The sequence below is a fragment of the Struthio camelus genome, chromosome 1 (assembly GCF_040807025.1).
Source record: "Struthio camelus isolate bStrCam1 chromosome 1, bStrCam1.hap1, whole genome shotgun sequence".
In the NCBI taxonomy this organism is placed as follows: Eukaryota; Metazoa; Chordata; class Aves; order Struthioniformes; family Struthionidae; genus Struthio; species Struthio camelus.
Window position 1 is genome coordinate 41,476,340 of NC_090942.1, and position 24,043 is coordinate 41,500,382.

A 24,043-nucleotide genomic window follows, 5' to 3' on the forward strand; every position below is an offset into this window, starting at 1 on the left:
ACCACTGCTGGGAACAAAGGTGAGCTGTGATTTCCTTTTCATGTCTGTCCATTAGGGTTTCAGACCTCTGAACTCTCTCTATGGCAAGCTCTGTGAATGCTATAGTCAAAGAGGAGAACATTCTTTCTCATGAGAAGGAGGAGGATGAGGAAGATGCAATTCTTTCTGTATTTTGCCCTTTCACTCCCAAATTTTTCTGCAGCGATAACCCAGGAGTCAAGCTGCCGCCCCACTATCTGGCTGATTCAGTATCAGTTCTCACCACTGTCTGAAGGATTTCCAATCGTGGGTAACACACACAACAAAAAACGATCAAGGTGAGCAGGAACCAGAACGTAGCGTTCCTTCCTTCCTTCTGGGTGAGTACCCTAATGACTGGGCCATGGAGTCATGCTTTCTCCCTGGTTCAACAAAGTTACGTTCTTTTAGCACTGTCTCCAAGGTTCAGCAGAGGGAAGGGAAAGTGCCAGAATTGTTTGGTAGTTGGAGAACTTTCCTGGGAGGCATGAATTTCTGAAAACAGATCTCATTATTTGGCCAAATGGTGTAAGAAATCTAGGGAAAGGGTGGGACAAAACCTTTTCTTCTGGATATGTTTTAAAAGTAAGTGATTGCTGCAGCTGAATTTTGCATGAGCCTGGGCCTCTCAGTGTAAGGCATGGGCAAAGTTCTCCTCTCAAGGAAACCTGTCCAGACAATTAAAAAACAATTCTCACTTTCTTCAGTCAGATTTCCACCGGCATGATTTGCCTAGCTCTGTCACGTTGGGAGCAGTTTGCGCATGCTTTGACGCACAGTCATAGGCGCTAGAGGAATCTTAAAGTAGAAAAGTATGGTATATAGTTTTCCCTTAAGACCAGCTGGGTAAAGACATTTAAAGCTGCTGGTAAAGATGAGAATAGCGGTCTAATGGGACATGAGGAAACAACTAGTCCCCTAACTCACAGACTGAGGCCACCTGCTCGCTTTGGAAAACCTCAACAGATCCCAATGGGCATCATTAGATATCTTCATACCTTGAAAAAAGTTCTGTTCCCTGATTCCATTTACTTTCTTGCAGGGTGCCGAGGGGGCCAGCAACTCCCTGGGCCAGTGTTGGGGAGGGGGGGGGCAGTGCCAGCCCCGGGAGGCATCAGGCTCTGCTGCGGGGCTGGGGCCAGGGTGGGGGGGTCAGAGGGCCCGTGGCCAGGCAGGGGCAGGGTCATGGTGGGGCTGGAGCTGACACCACTGCGGAATCACAGGGCACCAGCTTACGGCCCCAGACCAGGCTGAGATGGGGCCGGGCTGGGTGGGGGGAGGCCCTTGGGGGGCGGGCAGGGACCAGCAGGGCTATCGGTGCCCTCAGGGCCTGGACACTTTCAAGTGATGTGCAGAATTCAAGGGCATGAACGTATGTTTCCCTGCTGTGTTGCCAGCCGTGCTCTCTGCTGCCAGCCTGCTGCTTGTCTTGGTCACTCCCAGTGAAATCTTGCCCACATAAATTCTGCTTGAGTCTTGTCTCAACACGCATTTGGATTTCACCCTTGATGCGTATTTGCAAAACGTGTGCCACTAAATCCAACTCCTACAAGTGATCTAAGCCTCGTATAGACCTATCCGTGACCATTTCAGCTGTGAGGATATTGTTTTAAACATCCCTAAAGGGAAATACGGGTTCCCTATTTAAATGAAAGTAAGTATCTTTGCTTCTCACAAGTAACAAAACCCTGTCCATGATGCGATACAGTGTGTCCAACTGACCCATGACAATAGTAAAGAAAAACCCTACCCCACAAGCGAAGCTGCCTGGAATAATGTAATTCCCTAAACCAGCCCATCACTGCAGTATCATTTGCAGCTGTTTAAGACGACTCTGCTATGAGTGGCGTAACACCCATGTAGACACATTGTACGGTAAACTCAAAATCTCAGCATGACTTCAATGCTATCTTCAGACAAAATAAACTCATCAAAAACATAAACAAAGACATTTATTGCAAATAAAAATTCACATTCACATCATTAAGTCTTATGAATTATAAGGAGATCATTTTGCAGTTTGTGAAGTATCTGTGTGCACAAGGGCTGCTGTTTTCATCAGAACAGCTGTCTGGGACATGCATGTATTTATCTGAAAATGCCAAGGCAAATATCCTTCTATCTATAAAGGTTTTGATTTGGCTGGTGACATTGTTCTGACACTTCCACAGTTTCATTTTCTCTGGATCTGGCAATACAGGCTCATAGAAAACCCCAAACCAAGAATCTGGAAAATAAAGTCATTTCTGGTATTACTTGGCAGTTCTGGAAATCTCAGGATACAACTGATACACAGTGGGAACATTTTGTTTGCAAATGTCTTGGATTTACATGCAGGCTAGCTCTGCTATGCAGAAGATCTTTTCCAATGTAATTCTTAAAGAACATGACTCTAGAATATTGCCATTTTAATGAAATCAGCATCTACCACAGGTAAGACTGCAGATAGAAAACTTTCATTTCTTTAAAAGATGGATTGCTCCTGTAGATGGGGAACCCTATAATTCTGGGTTTTTTTAAATGCAGTTATTAGCTGCAGTGAAGCAGCACATACACAGAAGTTCAAGCAACTTGGACAAAAATTCAATCTTTTATTTTCTAAGAAGTTGAAGGAACCTTCTGATTCCATTGCATATACTAAGATTTTTTTTGTCTTTGAATTCTTCTTTTCTGCTGTCACTCTCTCCTTTGTAAATATATGCATAAATGCATGCATGCATATACATACACAGGCAAACATCTATATATATGTACATACCCATCATTTTGAGTGGCAAATGATCATGCAACAATTTTTCATTTATCAGTAAGATAATTGGGATGGAAACACTAAATCCACAAAAAAAGCTGTTGGTTGAAATATAAGATTGAGTATGATCATCTCTGTAGTGAGAACTACTGGGTGAAATTCCATAGCCTGTGGCAGACAGCTGGTAAGATCAGAAGATCAGAAAGCTTCCTTCTGGATTTGAAACTAATCAGTCTGTGAAGGTGTTACACAAAAACTTGAAAGTAGCCAAATGACATTTATGAAGCTATGTGCACCAGGATGTTTCATTTATTCAAGTTAGAGACAGTGGAGAGCATACAGAACATATGGAATAGAAGGAAGACAAGGAGTCTCACAGCTGGAATAAGCCATCACAGCTTCCCTGATATATCATGCCTGTATTTTCACTTGTGCCTAAGTGAAACTGGGCCACCCTTCTCAATGTTATTTCCACTGATAAAGCGAGCTAAAATCATTAGCAGCCCACAAGGTGCAAAAAGCAGCAGGCAGAGGGGGAATGCTAGGGAATCCTTTTTCTTGTCTAGTTATTTTTATTTATTTGTTTGTTTGTTTATTTATTTATTTATTTATTTCCAGAGGAGAGATATGGTTAAGCATGTAGCCTTTGATCTGCAGTTACTTGAGATGTCATAATATGTTAATCTATCTTTGGAAGGGACAAATCTTTAGAGAGTGTAAATTGCCAGCTGACTATTTGTACCAGCTGAAGCTCTTCTCCTCATATTGTTTATTCATTTAGTTTTCTAATCCTTTTATGATTGGGACAGGCAGCTGCCACAGAATTTGCCAGCTGGACAACAGGGAAGAACGATGGCCAGTGAACTGAAGGATATAACTCATGTAACTGCAGTCACTAGAGTTAAAGCTACTTACAACTTACTTTCTGGATATATATGCAATTTTACACTTCTATTATATTTTTAAAGGCCATCTTTTAATATTGATATGTATTTTCCCCCATAACTCTACATATAGACAAGAGACCTAACCCCCCACGAATAGTGCCTTAAATAACATTAAGCTGAAGCCAAATAAGAAGTTAGTGGCATGTCATCTCACAGTACTGCAGCTGCATAACTTTCCTGCTTACTATCGTTTTCCTGGAAATGTATTTTTGAGTTGGAGCTCTTGCCCACTCTTAGACCACGAGGAACAATCCTCTGCCAATGATGTTAAGAAGTTTTCAGTCTGAATAACAGATTGAACTCTGCACAATGATCTTTGTCGTTCTGCTTTTACCTCAAACATCCACTTGTTAGGGAGGGGAGCAGAAACCACAAAGGAATAGTGAAAAGAATGAAAAATGACGGAAGAAAGTAACATGATGATATCTGTCATTTTTTCCTAATCAAAGCCTATCAATTATCAAGAAGCTGGTCGGATAATCTCACTGTTTTTCCTCCTGTCTTTGGGAAAATTTTGCATGTTTTTCTTCAGTATATGATGAAGCAATTAAAAGAAAGAGCTCACATACATACTCTGCTTTTTTTAAATACAGGAATATATGAAGCAGTACAGGTGTGCACTCAGGCACATTCACACACCGTCTTGATGGTTACATTAGGCCCTCAAAATAATAATTTCATATCATAATTTCTCCATGATACAAATATGCAGTTTAAGGACCACTAAGACATAACTGGCTTGAACTATTATAAATGCCTGGTATTTCCTAATGAAGAATTAGGTCAATTAGTCTTTAGCCTTATCTCTCTTGTCTTGAAGGGAAAGCTCCAAGGCCAGCTGGTGAGGACTGGCTAATATTCATGCTAGTTGAAGTACTGCAGCATACTACGTAGTTGGGTCGTGTCTCCTCTAAGCCCTATATGGCACATGTGTGGCCCCAAAACAAATTTTCTTCCTTTTTTTTTTCTTTTCTTTTTAATGTAAATTCCTCAAAATAATGAAGGGGCTATACAACCACCTGATAGAGTGGTATTTTTATAGCACGAAGCGCACACGCCATAGGGCATGAAATGAGGTCTGTGAAAGAATTGTTCTAAACATGGGGACCCAAACTTAATGCATCCATGTCCATAAAGTCTATCCAGAGCAGACACGGGAGAAGTCACTTGTGTCAGCTGTGCTGAGGATTCCTCCTGGAAAATGGGTTAACTCACAAAAAAAGAGAAGAGAACTTACGCTGAGCTTTTGCACAGCATGGATAAAAAGAGGTTGAGAGAGTGAACTGAATTCTTATTAAAGGCACATCAGAGACATCAATCAGGATCTGAGGAAGCCATTAGGAGGGTTTTCTTTTGACTTTAATAAGCTTTGATTCAAGTCCAATCATGACCAAATTAAAAAAGAAGACAACAGACTTCAGGCTCCACCTAGCAACAATGAGTCAATATAGAAAGTTGCAAGAAGACAGATAGTCAGCTCAGATAAGGTGATTATCCAGAAGTTTGTATCCTCAGACAAGTATTTTGGTCATCAGAAAGTTGCATGGGAATCCCATAAGGGTAAGTTTTCTTATGAGTTGACAAATGAGGAAAGGAATGAGGAGGAAAAGATCAGCTATTCTGCCTCGTGTATTTCTGGGGCTAGAATCTACACACCGCTGCATCCTCAGGGCTCACTCACGTCACAGTTGGCTCTAGGGCTATCATCTTTGGAGGAAAAGTTCCTTGTGATATGCTTATACAGGCAACAGAGTGGTCTGATCCCATCTGAAGTTATCAATCAGCTTTGCAACCATATATGGTTTATATGAAATAACAGTAAGATTATGGCTGAAGTTAAAGGCTGTTTTCCCTTGTCTATTAATTGAGCAAGCCAGGTGTTTTAATCCCACTCCCAGTGCATTTTGAAGTAGAATATATTTTTTGTCAGCTACTAAATATTTTAGTGGTATATACTGGTACCTCAATAACTGCCAATCCAAATGCAATCCCCATAAGTATGACCATATGATCTTTAAGATATTTGATTATCAGCTCTCCACAAGGCTGAAAAAATAAGACAAAATGATTAATTATAGGCAAGCAGTATTATTATCCTAAGGTTATTAGAAATGTGTCCTCTAAATTCTACTTTCTCCCCATAAAAAAAAGGCTATTTGAATTTACTCTAGCTTGTTGCTAACGAACACAAAGAATACAGCTATACATACCTTGTGCTCTGAGACAGATGTCTAGTCTTTGCCTTCCCATATAGGAATGTGAATTTAGTAGCTGAACATAGAAATGTACAAATTCAAACTAAGACATATGGCTATAATGCCTAATGTTTGCACGATTTTCAGTTGACAGGGAAAGAAGCATTTATTCTTACTTTCACTTGGTAATCATTCACTGCTAGGAAATGGCCCATGCAGCAGAGATCAGATTTGAAAGAGAACTTCAATTTCCCGCTAAGCTGATCTTTGGATTTGAGACCTCCAATTAAGTCTATTATTAGGATCAGGCTCATATCAATATTTGCATATGAAACCAAGCTTAAATATTAATTTTGACAAATGTTTAGTGGTCATGGTCTGGAACTGGGAAGGAGCGAGTAATCAGATCTGAAGTTGTATGCGGAGCTACTCTCCTTTTTAATAAGTGCATACATCTGTTCCTGTAATGACTACATATTCTCCAGGCATTGACAATACTTCTTTTGCAAACTGTAGGGAAAGCCAAGTATGGCTTAAATCCATCAAAACAGCAATGTTCCAACACTACATCTGCCTTCCCTCTAAATCAACGTGTAGTCATATTCCTTCACCATATTTACTCCCTCACAATAAACACATTGGTTCTTTCCTTCCAGTCCTTCTAGAAAGCTTCTCATTTAAGTTGACTTAAAACTAACCTGAGTTTCAAATCATTTTTCCTGGATCACAAGAGCTTTACTAACATCTAACACCACCGTGAAATGTGTATATGTTTGTGAGCCATACCTGTCTTGCACCTGCAGTAATTTCTCTAGTGGTTTCTCATGTGTCCCTTGAGGGTTTATCTGAGGCCACAAAGACATAAAAATGTGGCCAAAACAGCCTCTTTGCGTACAACTTATTTTCAGACTTTTTTCTGGCACCCTCTACTTAACGAGACTATTCCCTTGCTTTAAAGCAGTATTTGCTTCTGTGGGACTATGTAGGGAGGAAATTAGTGTGCAGGCAAGATCTGGCCCAGGAACTGTGCATTTACATACAACCAAATTTGGGCATTTGCTAAAATCTGCTTTGTGCTAGATGCAGAAATTGGTAAACTTCACACCACTAGCATTCAAAAAATGCAGCTATTTTGTGCTAGTTCTCCATTTTTTTGCATGTGCTTTTTATTTATGGAGTCTAAATTTCCTTATGAGGAGACAGATAAATCTTGAAATTAATTAATTGAGATCTCTGCTGCCCACCCACCAGTTTTTGAGTACTCTTTCTTTGTTGTCCGTCACCAGACGCTTTGCCTTATTGTTATGTTAATTATCACAAGCTTTTCAAAAGGCCACAGTTGTAGGAAATTACACTTTGAGTATGCTGCCAGGAAGCCTACATCATGTGAGGTTTCTTTCCAGCAGATTCTGCAAAATGCATGTGGATATTTTTAGGAAAAAAAACTATCACAAAACAAAGGTCTTGTATTTAATTAGTTCATTTTTCAATAGCCCTTAGCCCTTTGAAAGCACTAGGTCAAAATCTGAGCCAACATGTCTACCACCAAAATGAAACTGAGGAGGACCATGACCTTCTGAGGGAGCAAGGAGAGCCAACGGGCAGCTGACTTGCTGCCCTGGCTAAGTGGCACATGCCAACCCAGAGCCATAATAGCAATTTTCACCTGTAGTAACCAGGCAGACTGCTGAGATCCTAAGAGTACTGCACTGTACTGCGGAAATAGAGGCACTACAGGAAGAGGAAGCAGCAGCATATTTCATATACACACGGTAATATGGACTGGGGGCAATTCTGGCTAAGGAAACAAAGGCAAAACTTGGTCTTCTTGTAGTAAACCAGAAGTGCTGACTGTGCCTGCTGCTAAAGACAACCTTGAATTAAAATCTCTTTAGGCAAGAAGAGTAGGGCATTGTATTTTTCTTACCGTTTTATAAATGTATCTGCCTTGAACGTAGGTGCAGAGGTCTGTTGATTGGTTCTCTAGTGCACATTCACAGATTTTATACTTAGTAGGAGAAACATTAAAATTTTTTCCCCAGTCTTCCGGTCCATTCTGCAAACCACAGCAACGATTCTGCAAGAAAGGAGGAAATAGGGAAATGAGGAAAAAAAAGTGATGACTTGCAGCGAGGGGAGAGTAGGGAAGGGAGTCGAGAGAAACAAAGGAGGAGAAATTCTCCTTTCATCTTTTCCCATGTGGAAATCTTCCCAAATTGATGCCTATCTCAAATACCCTCTAAATTTCCCTACCAGTTATCTGAACGGTGAATGCACAAGTGAGAAAAAGAAAAAAGGAAAAACACCAGATTTCCAGTTTGCAGGGCTCAAAAAACATAAACCTACTATAAAGGTAATAACTGTTAGTGCCCAAATATAGCATGGAACAATGCTGGGTATTGTATTTTTTCAGAATCAAGTCTTTTCTCTGCAGGTTATACTTGCATGTGGTAAGTAACATCTACAGTAAATCACATTCTGAGAAGTCAGGCTGAAAAAGTAAAATTCAGGCACATAAAACTGTGAAATCCAGAAAAATAACCACCTTGAATAATGGTTTACCCTTTAAATTAGAAATGAATTGAGGAGGCCAGGGCTCCATTTGGGGTCTGTGAAACCTAAACCAGGTGCAATTTCATTTCAGGTTCCACTTTATTCATGCCACTAAAGCTCAGAGGTGCAGATTTGGGTTTGTGGCCCTCCCTCTTTTAAAAGGCTGCTGGAAATGTTCATGTTGTTTTGTATAAAAGCAAAGCCATGGGACATAATAAAAGCAATCCTGGTCTATTTAAAAATTAATATAGTAATTATGGGCTTTTTCATTTTGCTCACCCTTCACTCATCCCTCCAGGGAACTGCTTATTATAGCAGAAGAAATAAGTTGGCTCAGAAGCAGAGGACTGGGCTGGAGGTGGAATGGGGAAGGAGAAGAAATATAAGCCACCCAAATATCATTTCTTGCTTCCTCTCCTTTCACACTAGCAGCCTTCAAAAACATGTGCCCTTTAAAGCCTATCCATCAAAGTCCACTGGGAGGATGGCAGAGGCCTACACTATCAGTGATGTCAGTGAGATTCAAGGGTATTCCCTGTGTGATATACAGGACGAGGTAGGCACTAAGTGTCCACCTTCTGGTGTCCTGCAGGTGAGAGAGTTTAGAACAGATATAAGCACAGGGAAAACAAACCTCGTTCGTATTATGTTTTCTTTCCCCTTCTTGCACAGTAAAACATGGCAGTTAATGACTTCATAGCACGAGAATATTCCAAATGAAATACATCCCAAAAGCTTTCTTTGGCCCTGGAGTAACCTTCTTGCCTCGAGAGTACAGGATGGGGAGCAGTACCAAGATAACAGTGAAGGAGCAATTTCCCTCCAGAAGAGAAAGCTTTAACAAAGTAGCAGGCAGCCTTCTCATAAAAGACCTTATTTAACTGGCAATCTCATTACTTGGGGACATACGTAAGGGGAGACCAGGCCCTGTCATCCCCTCAGTGATGAGTCAGGCTTGTGTGCAACCAGATGCAGAGACAGCGTCCCCTGGATGGGGACATGAGCCCTCCCGTGCAGCAGCAGCCATCCAGCTCCAAGTTACCATTTCATTAAGGACCTGTGAAGTGATGAACCCAGGCTAGGAAAGAATAGGAAGGTGGCGATGCAGAGCTTGTTAAAATGTTACAATCCTTTGTTTAGAATTGTCATTAATAAAGGCCTTATAAAAATGCCTGCCACTGTGTCAACAGTGGATTGAAGATTATTTGTTTTAAAATAAGAAGGCTAATTTCAGTAAGTGATAAATAACTCTATCTTTCATATCCTACTGAAAAGAAATATAAACGCTGCAGCTAAAACAAACTGGTCTACATTCCATCTTCTTATCTCACATTTGAGCTGGAAAGGAAGATTTTCTGGAGATCAGGAAATACTGCTGAGACATTTCAGGCATTAGAAGAACTGGCCATCGCCAGATCAAACCAAAGCAGATGCCAATTTCTTTATGTGAAAGTGATCCAAGCATCTGAGAAAGCAGGGAGCTTTGGACACTGCAAACTTATGCAGTGCTTTCAAGAAAATACAGAACAAAAAACCAGAAGTGTTACTTTATATTTTATTCCCAACGTGAGACAGAGATCAGAAATCTTTAAACATTTCTTGCACAGGTTCATCTGATTGAAGCTCTGAGGAGGCCCAGATAAAGTTTAGAAAAGGAGAAAAAAGTCAGCATCCCAGTCCACCCAGAGGAAAACTCCTTGCTACAGGTATATTAAGCCAGCTGCACCTTTTGGATAAACATGGCTAGAACAAAACCTATACTTTATAAAATATATAATTTTCACTGGCCTAACCATAGCTGTGCAAGAGTGGCAGCTCTAGCACCACACAACAGTCTCGTAAAAATCAGTAGATTTATGACCAAGATGCAAAGTCCAATTCCTTGGTTCCTGAGAGCTAGCTGAAACTACACATTTGGTCTATCGCATTCCACCGAGAATTACAAGCCTTAAAATTATCCTTCCTCCAACACATGCACAAATTTCTCTAGTGACCTGCAGTAAGGCTGCTAGATTGGCAAAGCGTAGAAGAACCACGAAAAGCAAATACAAACACATGCAGAGTTTGTAAAGGTCCAATAGCAATTACAGGGCTTCCAAACCCCACAGGCCTGCTCCTTAGACCCTGTGAGCATTCCTGCTGGGGTGCTGAGCACGTGGTCTTGAAGAAGGAACTGATAACATCTTATAGCCACTTTCCAGTGTGAAGGGACCTTTGTTTGGTTACGTTTTTTGTTTTAAGAGAGTTATAATTTTTTTAAGTGCACTTAGGAATTTATAATCACTGATGCAAAATTATGGGGTTTCAGGTAGTGGGAAGTTTGAACTTGGCAAATTGATTTAGGGAGAACGCATATGTATAACCTTCAGACTTCATTAGCTTGTGGTGCCTTTAAAGGCTTTTCCTCATCTACTCCAGAGTTCAAATATGTGTTGCAAATTAACCACCCAGATGTTTAACACATCATCCTATGTATTTTTTGTCATTGCATAAAAATATATGAAACATATTTGGAGTTGCCACACAGGCTGATAAAATAGTTCTACACAGACATATAGACAAAGAGAAAGAAACCTTTTCCCAATGCATAAGTCTCAAAAATCAGCTAGTTGTTCTGAGACTATGGAGATGCTCAGATAACACAAGGAAATGATCCATAGACATACAGCTATCCAGATTAGCAGACTCTTTCCTCTAGAACTAGTCTTTCAGATAATCCCAGTTTGGGTCATAGAGAATGCCGTCCTCTCTGTATGCAATAGAGAAAATGGCTTTTTCAAACACAACAAAACCCACATCAGTAGATTCACTGCATGTTGAGCGCCTCTTTCTCTCATAAACCCCTTCGTGCAAAGAAATCATCATGGAAAGCCCACGCCATGTAAAGAGGCCAGAAACTCCTTGTGTAGTGTTTTAACTTGTATTTAAGTCAGGTCCTGCCCCATCCTCCGGAATGAAATTCAAATCTTTGGCACAGTAGTCATAAAATAAAGCATGGACAAATGCTAGAGACTGGATGGATAACAACAACCCTTGTCCTTTGAAATAGTTTAATTACCTTTCTCTCATACTTCTGGAACTTCTCTTGAAACATTTTTGATTCTTCTGTAGAGCTTTGCAATGTCTTAATAGTATCCGAGAGCGTGCTGTTAAAGGCTGTTTCAATCTGCAAGTACAAATGTTATATTATTTTCTTTGTAGAAACAAAACTCTAGTAAGATTACAAAGAAAATTCAGAATAATACTGTACCTGAGATCTGTACACTGCTCCTAAAACACCCGCTGTGACCTGAAGAATCAGGATCAGAAGCAGTCCAATAAAAAACTAGAGGTGGAGAAAACAGAGGTGGAGAAAACTATAACACCTTTTACCGAGATAAGATCATTTCTTCTAAGTGAATGTTAAACTCTCATGTGCTTGAATAAACATTTAGGCAGAATGAAGTGAAGTTCTAGTCAGAGCTGCTCCAGTTATTTCTTTTTGGAGGGATGAGAAAAGGGGGTGTTTAAGACAGACTGTGTTCCTGATTTTCCATGGATGGTCAATATAAGGTGCATGTCAGAGTAGTTGCATGATGGGCAGCGAGTAGATAAGAGATGTTAGGCAGGACAGAGAGGCAGTTCTGGGAGGAGTAGCAGAGGTAGTAGCTGGGAATTTAGGAGAAGAAATGGGATAGGTAGCAGGTGCCAGGAACTTTAGCAATGGCTGGATAAGGAAAAAGCTGGTGGCATGCTAGACGCTTTCTGGACCTCATTTTCTTGTTGAGGCCACCCATCCTTTCTTCTGCACTAGAACTGAGCAGGTCTCAAGCACAAGGTAAGCAATGAAAACACATTTCATAATCTGAATCATAAATAAGCATTTGATTAAACAAAAATGCCCCCATCCTCAACTAAGGCTACTTGCAAGGACCTTATCCATCAAATGTAGCTTTGGTCTGTAAAAGTTCAGCTGAAGGTTTTTGCTTCCTACCAAGAGCAGCATGCACCGGCTTTCCTTTATGGCACCGCAGCACCCCAGAAATCCTAGGACCATAATGATGGAGCCCACAGCTATCAGTAGATCAACCCCTGCAAACATGTTGCTGTCTATCTGGAGCTCCTGAAAAGAAAAGGGAAACAATCTTTCAGCTACAAGAAACTCTTCCTAAAAATATCTGTACCTCCAGAACAAAAGAATTATTTCATAACTGAGATATATACTGATTAGCAATCATGGAAATGTTCTGTGCCATACAAAAAACCCACAAAACTATGTGTTGCACCTTCGTAAATGTTTTGTTGGGGAGCTCAGTAGAACCTGGCTTTTCACAGAGTCTTTGTCTCTGCACAAGATGAAAGTCACCTTTACACAGTAAATAAAGATCTCTTGTCTTTAGAATAGCTTTCAGTTTGTTTTCAGCTGATGAATCTTTGCTCTTTATTGCAAGTAGCAAAATTGATTTTCTTGAAATCTCTCCTACATTAACCTAAAGTTCAAGAAACAAAACCTCTGTTTGTCATTATAAGGCCAGGAACACGCTCTGTTGCTGTTCCTGAGAGAATACTTCTGAGAGCTAAGCTGGATATACTAGAAAAAAGTTAGATATATTTCCAATGCAGATTTCTTTTTTTCTTTTTCTTTTTCTTTTTTCTTTACCTTTACCTTTTTTTAAAGCAGGATCTCTAATATTACCCTCAAAGAGGAGAACTGTATTTTGATGTGCGGGACATTCAACTAGGCAATTCATATTGCTCAGTATTATTAAATATCAAATTATTCAGTTCCCACAGGACTGTCTGAGGCCAAAGGCCAAAATGGAGAAAAAAATCTTCAAAGAATATTTTCCAATGTGGCTGGTGCCAAGATTAGCAAAAATGTCTGGAAGTTGTCACATTTATCTTCTGATGGAAATTGCAAAGGTATATAGACAAGCATAATTTGAAGAATGTGTTGTTCTTTCCCCTTCCAAGTTGGACTGTACTTCCTGTTATTTATTCTTAGAAAGCCCTATTCATCTACAGCCAAATACTTATGGTCTGTTCAATTATTACTCAGGCAAAACATACATTGATTTGGAATGGGAGCTTTGCCTGCATAGAGGCAAAACCAAGAGAAAATCCTTTCAATTTTGGCCCCTGTTCTTAATTTCACAGCTTTTAGGGAGTACTCGGTGTCACTTCAGGAAAGCAATTTGGAACACTCTTAAGTACGCTTTTCTGAATACGAAATCTCCCCCCAGAAATAAGAAAGAAAAATAGTGGTTCTGTTTTTTCAAGCTGCACTGTACCACCTGAGCCATCATCCTGGACATGACCCCTGGAGATGGTCAACTGGCACGTCTGGCAACTTCAGCTTCACTGAAATGGAGATGGGGAGTGAGACTTGTCCTTCTTCCTCTTCTGCAGTACACAATGACAGTGCTTTCCAACATGACCTAATTTACCCCAAGTCACAATGTCATCATGAAGTCAGTGAAAATGAAATCTGAAAAAAATGCTTCCATGACACACCTGGTCATTCTTGCACGCCTATGGGCATAAAGCCTTTTTAGAAATGAAAGTATGCAAATCAAATTTTCAGATTCATTTATCTTATATGTCCATATTCACAAAAATAAATATATTGCTTAAATCTTAGAGTTTGGTTGTTCTTCCATAACAAAGGAACAAGATTCAGAAATTGCACAGCAGTCTTTTAGAGAAGCATCTACTTGCTCTGGAACTGGCTTCACTATAGGGAGACAGAAAATATCCTGTGAGCAAGACACCAGTGCTACTGGGAGCACAGCTGGCAAGAGGTGGCCAGGCTAACTTCAGGCACAAGGAGCCTTGCTACAAACAGGCCCAGCTGCTCAAGAGCACCTCAGGACTACATTTTTCCTAGCTTTGAAGAAAGGGAGAGTCATGTCTTCAAGTTTGAAGTAATTTAATGACCCAGATAAAATCCAAGAGGAGAACTCAGGGACTTTTCTTCACCCTTCTAGGAGGGTTAGGAAAATTTCATCTTAAGTAAAGTTTTTTTGGATGCCTAAAACTCTTTCTTTATCTATAAACACAGGTGAAAAGGACAAGGTGTTTTTAAGAAGCTGTTAAAAATACAAGGGACAAATCCTTACTCCTTTTCAAAATTACCAGGGGAAACATATTGTGTTATTGAAGACAGTTAGAAAGATAAAACATTCCCTAAAAATATATAGAAGCATCCTTAAGAATATATGTGGCCGTTCTATTGGGGAAAGACATTGAAAAGTCTAGGAGGTGAATGGCTCCTTCTTATTCTCTCTAACACTGAAATCAATAATAAAACCACCATTAGTTTCATTGTAGCAGAAAGAGCCCCATATTTTCTAACAGAAATCAGTGTGCACCTGCAGGAATTTCCATTAGTAACACTAGGTGACACTTCTTGTGGTCACATGTCTGTACTTACATTAATCTGATTACCTGTACTATTTTTTTTAATCTTAATCATAAAATGCATTACTCTTTACTCACACAAACCACCTCAACAAAAAGATAACAAATCTGTGTAAATGATCATGGGAAATGAAAATGTATACAGTAGCTTCCACGTTTTACATGGGTCTGGTAAGACTGAATACACTTACCTCCTGAGCATTTTTGTTAGTACGTATCCATATAGAGACTCCCAAAATAATGCAACCACACACCTGCAGGACAAAATAAAGAATATTTAGAAAGATGAGCAATTTGAGATTAAAATTCAGCCCTCAAGTTGCACCAGATGCTGGCAAAAAAAGTTGAAATCATTTATTTGGCAAAGTGAAAAAAACATCCAATGCTAGAGCATAGAACGTTGATTCATAGTCAGGAAACTTCACGAGAAGAGTTAAATCTTCAGTTATGCACCAAAACCCTGCTGTTTCCATCCCAGAGGAATCCACATTTCAATGATGATCTATGCATGTGGTTGGAAAATACAGAGACATTCTGTCAGATGAGAGAGGGATATAAATTGCTATAATATGGATATAACATAGTTGTAAAGAACGTTGTTTCTTGCATAATGGAAATGCGTGAGATTTGATAAGGGATATTAGTATAAATGCTATTTCTAGAATTATTCAGGACATATTTCCAGAAAGCTACTTCCCATGGTAAAACAAGCAGGAAAAATTCAAAATGAAGTCTTTCTGCTGTGTCATATCAACCATTTCCACTCCTTAGAATATAGGAGCTATAAGGAGCTACAATTTCTCCGTTAAACTGCTCATTGTGATAATTATTATTCCCATGATATTTTTACAGAAAATAATCTTACTCAGTCCTGTACATGTAAAAGTTAGACATCTAAGTCTAACTCCTTAGACCTGTCACAGGCATGTGTCCTCAGATGAGCTAAATCACCCACTGGTGGTATCCGCCTCTCTACCCTGGCTTTAAAAGAAGCATGGAATGACTTGCTTTAAGATGTTAAAGTCAGGACAGATGAATCCTGGGTCCGGATACGTTCTCTTATCACTAGTTGTGCTCCTATTTTGTTGATCTTTGATGTACCATTCCACTACGTGCCAGTCACTTTATTCCTAACCTTGTCTGTGATGATTCTCATAGTGTTTCTCTTTATTACTAAGTGTGGGAGACAGGTAATTAAGAGGCTAAACATGAGTAAAGGCTGTGAGAGGACTGGCAGGAAAGAGGAATCACTGAGGACCAGAGTCTCATCATATTCATTATTATCTTCCTGTATGTCATTAATGCTCAAGTCATAAATGACCCTGAAATGTGATGATATGCACTTCCTGTGATGACTGGGACTATTCCTAACCCTTCAAAATTAAATGAGCTATTTGTATATGTTTTAGATGATTTTTCTTAAAAAATACTTCCCCCTCAAAAGGTTTCATATGATATTCAGCATCAAAGACTGTAATGACTTTAGCAGATTATTTAATATGGAACATGGCCAACACTCAAACATGAGTACCACACATTTTCCTGCTCTAAGTAAAGCTCCTATAAGTACATTATAAACATGAAAAAGAAAGTTGTACAACTGATGACAGCTATATCATGTTATCAAATTTTACTAGAACTCCCCACTGAAATCTTCTCAATCCCACTGAATCTGCCCAGAAACTGATGGTATCATATGACTTTATATTTGGGTCTTGCTCAGCAGCACTATATGTTCAGCAACACTAGTGGAGTTATACACCAGACAATACGGGCTCACTAATGTGAAAATTTCCACTGAAACAGCTAGTGCATTCGTATTGCATATCTGCAAATATTGCATATTTGTAGCAACTGCTACAAACCCAAACAGAATTTGGGCCACTGACTTAGTCGTTATAGGAACGTTATAGGTATAGGAACTCCCATAAAAATACAGCACAGCAGTAGAAATAAATAAAGCTGAATGTAAAGGAACTTGCCAGTTAGATGAGAATTCTACAGTATGCATTTCCTCCATTCAAAAAGGAGTATCATCAATAAAATTTCTATAAGGTGTATATATTTTAAATATAAAAATAGAGTTGCTTCATTTCAGTAAAATCTTGATATTTTGTTCCTGTGGTTTTCTCTGAATATTATACAATATAAAGTGTATAATAATGCACAAAAAAAAATTCAATAATGAATCAAAATATTCCGTTCCCAAAGGGACAACATAGAACTCTTCAATTTTTATGGAATACTCCATCCTAATAATCTTTCCTAAAATAAAATTTAAGTTAAAGAAACACACTTCAGGGAACTGTTACACTTTTAATGAACCAGTATTTTCCAATAGCAGGGGGAAGAGCTTCTTTGAACAGATCCTCACCTGTTTTCCCAAAACTGGATGGCTAACATAGTTTTGCCTCAAGCCTTGACCGGGAATCAGTTACCTCATCACAGTCTCATAAACTGTCCAGGAACAGGTCTATTGTACCCCACAAGTCCTTCAGTCTTGGTGCAATAAAGAAATACAGACTAGTTCAGTTAATACTAGCTCATACAAGCCTGCTAGGACAGTGGACCAGTGCACCAAGACTCTGCCCTTCCTGGGAATACCAGGCCCGTGCAGAATCCCCTCCACTGCTACAGACTTTTGAAGCAGACAATTTAAGGGTGTAAGAGGGGGCTTTATGCAAGCCTGGTCCCTTTTGGGAAAAGTGTTTAACTGAAATACTTTTTTGAGATACCTGAAATTAACAGCACTAGAAACATCTTACGGAGAATGTGCACTGTGATGGCTCTGTGAACTTGCTAGGTTTGCTTTGCTACTTACAGATACAAAGGGGTTCAGTTTCTTTTCTGACGTAGGGTATAGGGAAGTGGCCACTTTGGTTGTAGGTAGGACTGCCTGTCTGAACTGATATCAACAACTGATCAAAGATTACCCTACTACTACTAAGACCGCACCAAACTAATGATCAATATTTAGTGCAAAAAATAATGATGCGGAGTAGTAGAGGCTGACAGGGTGAGAGCAGCAGGTGAGACTCGAGAGCCTGCAAGCTCTGCAGAAGGGAGAGAGGAGAAATCTGACCTAAGTGTCAGGTTTAATATACCAGACTGACTTAAGGGTTAACTTAAGGACATTTAGAGCTCTGTGTAAGTACCCAGCTCCAAAACATATATCTTCAAAACTCACGCTCAGCTTTTACCACATCAGGAAGATACAAAACTATGGAAACCCAACATGGGGCTGTGGGTTCCTTGGGGGCATAAGTCACATAACAGCTGAGGCTGAGGATGGTGAAGCCAAAGCCTCTTTGTGGATTTAGCTTAGTCTAGTCCAGGGCTTAGACACTTCGGGATATACTGTAAGAGTCATTGAGAAAAAAGCACAGGAAAGCCAGGAAGCACACTCCTAATCCCCCTAAAAGAGGACACTCCCAGAGAGATTTCAAAAGGCTAAAAACAAAAGGCTAAAAAAATATGTAAATATGCAGCAGCTGCTATTCTCTAGTTAAGGTTAAAGTCACCTTCATTTTCCAGTATCAGTTTAATTTTCCACCTGTCAACTGCCTCGTACACGAGGGAGAGCAACCGTGGGAGCAGTGCTTATAAAGACATCACTGATCCCTGTGCTTTAATTTAATGTTTTCCAGAGATTAGGGACAGGAACATGAATTAAAGAATTTGTTTAATCGCATTCTGTTTGCATATATGCCTGCTTGCACCATGGTCTGTTCTTCCCTACCTTGGCAGTGCTAAACCCCTTCCTTTAAAAAACATTAAAACAGCCGCATTTCTTAGGCCCACCCAGGCTTGTTGCATGCACATCAAACACTCTCACCATATTCCTCCGCAGAACAGCAGATATTTTGCTACCTTTGGCATAAAAGCAGGCTTCGGAGGTTTGTTCCAGGCCCGATTGTTTCCGGAGCTTTCATGGCTCTCCCAGGGTCATGTCCTGTGTCTTTTCCTAGGAAACCTGCGCTGTCACTAGAGGTTTAGTCTTGGGGCATTATTCACATGTTCACTCCAGAAGCAGTTTGGGGCGTTGCTAATGCCAGACTGAGGGGTTTGCGTATGCTTTACCTTACAGTAAATACAGATGCATATGAATAGAAAAAATGTCTAGAGGAGCAGGAATTCTAAGTCATATACTTATGGGCCCTTTTAAGTACTGTTGCAGAAAAAGCTTCAGCATAGATATCAAATATCTTCAGTCTGCCTTGGTGGAGGTGGAGGAAGAAGAGGGGGGAGGCAGTTCAAATTTATAAATCATCACAGGCCAGTTAGGAATGTGCCTGTGAGGTCTACAAGTGATCAAAGAGTTTTGCTAATTCTTCTGCTCGTTTTGGCTAGCCACAAATTTTCTAGGGCTACTGTTTGCGGTCCCTTTTGAAAGGTATCACCTTTTCACTAGGAAAAATCCCTTGAGGCAGATCCCATATTGTGGCTAGTAGTTTCGCTTCTGGTTTCAGTGAACCTCTGGTGAACCTAACAAATCTCTGGCGGGAAAGCTGACAGCGAGGCTGAACCATGAGAAAAATGCTTTTTAACTCAAACCTTTCCAAAACTTCCAAGGCCTAAAATTCTTGCAAACCAGCTGAGATGTGACAAATAGACAAATGCGGTTCAAACTGCATTCAAAAAGCTGCCTGCTGTGCTGTTTTGAATGCAGGCCAGGGCGATTTAGTACAGCCATTGGTAGTACTGCCAGCCCATACCATTTTAACATTTACTGTCCCTTGTCAAAAACTAAGTATGAAACTGAACACGCAACAGAGAACCACAAAGAAGGACACAAAAAAAACATTTATCAAGTAAGAGACTACAATGCAAGGGGGTTTTCTGCTGCTGCTACTACACTTTCAGGATTTTGCGGTTTAGATGCAAACAGTAGACAATAAAAGCAAGAGAACAATTCATTTACGTGGAGTGTCTTCCTGACTTGTAACTGAAATGAATGATGTCCCTCGACATGAGGGGTGCGTCACTGGCAGAGAGACAGACTCCGGGCTATTCTACTTTTGAATTGGAGGGAAGTCTATTTTGAAAGAACAAGGGCAAGGGAAGGGCAAAAGTTAAACATATTCTCTCCCTGATTTAGAATCTGGTTCCACTTACCCTCTATTTTCTTTACAATTTCTCAGCTACAGCCTTCAGATAACCTTGAACACATTTCATGCATCACTAATAACAATTCAAACATCAACTTACCCAAAAGAAGAAGTTGAAGATGAACATGGAATACTTCATGCAGCGGCTTACACCTGCCATTTTCAAAAACCTGAGATAAAAATGAGAATTGCAGAAGAAGCTTTCGTAAGAGTTTGTCCTCAATAAAAAGGTTCTCCCGCTTCTTCAGAAAACCTCTCAGACCAAGCCAAATGCACTGTGCTCTGCTGCTAAAAGCAAAAATGGAGACCAAGGCAGATATAATTATTTAAACAATTCATACACCACAGGTAAATATTAACTGGAGCACTGGGGAAGAACTACCAGGTGTTATCGCTGAGTCTCCAGACTCTCGTTGTATCTTTGTGAGTTGTACTTTTTTATGGTTCTGTTAGTCTTGTCCTACACCCCAAAGGTAAACAGATACTGCAGCAATAGTCACAGTTTCAACACAAAGGGAAGTGGAAATAGAAACATTTTACAGAGCTGCTTTTAAGAGATGGAAATGATTGCATTTCTTACTGCTTTGAAGTTACAGTGCTTGCTCTCTTTCATTTTTCACTGATCATTGCCAAAATTTATTCACTCCTGTTTGCAATCATACTCCAGATATTTAGCCAGAATAAAGTGATGGGTTTGTGTTATCCCTGCAGAAGACGGGGCAAGGAAACTGCAGCCATTACCTCTGTCCTGATGTCTACTTCAGATCTTTTTTCTCCTCCTCACCAAATTGGGACCCTGAGCATTGTGGTGTATGAAACATCCTGCTGTGCAGGTTTCCAGAAGTATTGTGAATGCTAGCACAGCGATCACGACTCTGGCTTCAGACGCAGGATACCTCTTGGCAAAAGAATTCAGATTTATCCCAGAAGACAAAGCAACAAACTTGTTTCATTAGTTTTGTTTTATGTCTTATTTGTTTTCTTTTGTGTTCCTCAAACTAGAAATCAGCAGGGGAACATAAAAGTATCATTGCTCTATCTTTTCTATCTGATCATTTTCTAGAGAAGTCCAGTATACCAGTCCTTGGAGGGATAAAGGTCAGACCCAGGTTCCCCTGCATTCCTCATAAAAAATAGGCTTTATTTTTGTAGGTGAGCACAAAGGCTTTAAATGAGAAAGATTAGGGACATGCTGAACGGAACTAATTTATGAAGCCCCCTTGGCACAAGCCCAATTTTTAGTCTTCACTGTCAGTTTGCATTTTCCAATTCTGCTGTCTGTATTTGAAAAAAGTGGAAAGTGTTAGTATATAACACACCTGTAGATGGTGACAAAAAGATGTAACTTAGAGCCTCACTTTTGTAAGATCCACAAAAATCTACTCTACACTGAAAACAACTTCCTCTGGCTGCTCGCTAAAGCGGCTTTTAATGAAGGTGTGATGTGTTGGAATCTCTTCAGTCACTTTCACTAATTTTATTTAAACAGATACGACTGTTCCCATTTTAATGAGTGGCTGCATACCTGCCTTCAACCTTCCAGGCTCTTTTCTGGAGTAATTCTCCTTTTTTCTAACTCTAGGAGATTGGCTGTCTGACTAGTTTATTTCACAATATCCACCCTGAATCTGAGAATGTTCCTAAAAAAAATTGCACTCATGAAATACAGATTTTGTATGGATTGGGAGAAACAACTGTGTGGTATGGTTTAGATCTGAAGCACTCAACAAGCAAGTAAGTTGAGAAATGTGGGTGTCTTTATGGAGAGATGCCATAGCCACAGATGAATCATGAGAATAGTTTGAAGTGCCATATAAAATTGTATGACAAGAGCCATGAAGGGAAATAAAAGAATCACAGACGACATAGGATTTGAAGAGATAAGTCTGAAATCAGACCAACAGTTTTAGTAAACGAAGTTTACCGTCAGAGGAATTCAGAAACAGCGTTTTGTCGTACCAAAAGCTGCAATTATAGTAGATACTTATGAGTTATAAGCATCGTTTTCTGTGAAATGCTTAGCCCAGGTGCTCAATGAGAGCTCTCCGAGGTAAGTTGTGAGGGTAGAAGGAGCATGCACACACTGGCCCTTCGCAAGAGGGTGTGCAAAGACTTGGAAATAATTTGCCTCTGGAAATAATTTGTCAGAACTTCTGAAATATATATATATTTTAAATACGCCTATTGAACATGAAACACAAGCAAGTTCCAGTAAGAATCTAGTTCTTCCTAAACCTTGAAGGATGGAGCTGTCATTGCCTAAACAAAATGACCAGCTTTGCTTTTATGTACATTTTATGTTTACTGATCTCTCTGGCAAAAAAACAACTTTCCTCGGATCTGACAGATGCTCCTTTTCTAAGATGGCAAATAGGAAACAAAATCAATGTTAAATGTATTTCCTAGTGTGTTTCCAGTGTGCTAAGTATGCCTGCTGAAAATAAACATAGTATCTGAATTTGCCACAATTCCTAGATGTTTCCTACCTATGTTTAATGGTACCTGAAGTAAAAACCCGCCACCCAAATTAAGAGCATAAAGCAGCTTCCGTTAAGTGAGAGGTTCTCAAATCGTCTCTAGGCATAGATCGTTTCTTGTTCCCTGACTATACAGTGCTTTTTTTTTTAATAGGCCTTGAAGAAGAAAGGGGAAGCTGTAATTACAATTTATATGTTTATATGTATTTATATGTTATAATACATTATAAATTTCACATTACATTATAAATGCAATGGCACAGTTATAAATGTTTGCAGTTGTACCTGCAAACTGAGGTGCCTATTTTGCAAGGACGTGTAGGTAAGAGGAGATGTGAATGAGTGAGAGAAATGGCACAAGAAATTTTGCCTGTAGATCTTAGCCGCTATTTGACTTGCATGTGCCACGTTGCTCCCGCTGCCCTCTTCCGAACCATTCAGACGATGAGATACGTCCTCCCAAAAACAAAGCCTTTGCCACAGACTGCCGGAGAAAGCTTTGCCCCGTGAAGAAGCAGCGATACCCTGCTCACGTTCTGCCCCTCCTTACAAATTAGGCTGGCGGGATTATCGGCGAGCAGGCTGGGTGCAGCGTGGGGTGGGAGCCCTCTGAGGCAGCGCTCAGAGCTCCTGGCGGCGGGGCGGCTCCTGTGACGCTTGCCATGACTTTGCCTGCTGTGTCATGCAAGAAACCACAGTTGAATGGGGATATCTTGGCGGAAGAAAATGCCAGTACACCTGTCATGGCCCTGAAAGAAAGCACCGCCGCTTTGACACTTGCAAAGCAGCTGCGCTTGGTTTTATAATGTTTTCAGCCTCCTTCCTCTCTGCTTTCCTCACTCTGCCGGGCTTCCGGGGCACAGCGCCCAGGGGTGTGGGACGCCAGCTTCCCCAGCCCTTACCCACCTCCCAGGCTCCCTGCTATGCACATCTTTTCCAGCAGCACCATCCTTATATCTCTCTGGGTATACACTGAACAGCTCCTTTTCTTCTCAGAAATAGCGACATAAAGAGTACACAGATTTTGCAGGGATCCTTAAAAAAATCACTCTTCAGCTTACCTAGCATAAGAAATATATGTGTGCTCTTTGTTTTCCCATGCTCCCACAGACATTTAACATGCGTAATATACACCTGGACCCTTTTTCTTGCCTCAGTGTCCTCAGCAGCCGGCATCTTTTTTGGATTAAGTCAGAGACTTGTAAGATCTTTCTTCTTTTGGCATATGCAGTCCTCTCTCACTCCGGCAGTGCATATACGTGAGGCTCCCATCTTCTTGTATGTCTTTCTTCCTTCTCTCTAACACTGAAAACGTTTTTTTTTTTAAATGATCTCCATTTCCCTTTGTGAGGTCCCCTCCCACGATCAGGCTAAGCAACCAAAGCCCTGTATCAGATGATTCACTGTATGGTTAGTCACTTCTCCCTTCAGGCTTGAACTTGAAAAACTGGTTTGTACTCAATAGCAGCCTGCTTTTTGAACAGTGGCATATGGATTATGGAGAGTGGTTTATAAAGGTGTTTTTTGTTTTTTGTTTTTTTACCATTGGACTTTCTGTTCAGTGCCATGACGAAAACACAACAGAGAGGCAGGTAAG

At 40.2% G+C, this 24,043-nt stretch overlaps 1 protein-coding gene across 2 annotated transcripts; it reads right to left on the reverse strand.

Moving 5' to 3' along the window:
* Nucleotides 1–1,953: 1,953 nt before the first annotated feature.
* On the reverse strand, nucleotides 1,954–23,747 carry TSPAN8 (tetraspanin 8). Of its 2 annotated transcripts, none has more exons than XM_009669589.2 (9): nucleotides 23,599–23,747; nucleotides 20,070–20,139; nucleotides 15,053–15,115; nucleotides 12,436–12,564; nucleotides 11,713–11,787; nucleotides 11,521–11,628; nucleotides 7,837–7,986; nucleotides 5,677–5,760; nucleotides 1,954–2,245 (listed from the first exon to the last, which is right to left on the reverse strand). In XM_009669589.2, exons 2-9 carry the CDS (start codon nucleotides 20,127–20,129, stop codon nucleotides 2,192–2,194), a joined length of 723 nt encoding a protein of 240 aa, XP_009667884.1. In that variant the 5' UTR covers nucleotides 20,130–20,139; nucleotides 23,599–23,747; the 3' UTR covers nucleotides 1,954–2,191. The 2 variants fall into 2 exon arrangements, with proteins under 2 accessions (XP_009667884.1, XP_068791736.1); XM_068935635.1 differs by having other exon boundaries at nucleotides 23,508–23,616.
* Between the last annotated feature and the right edge of the window lie 296 nt (nucleotides 23,748–24,043).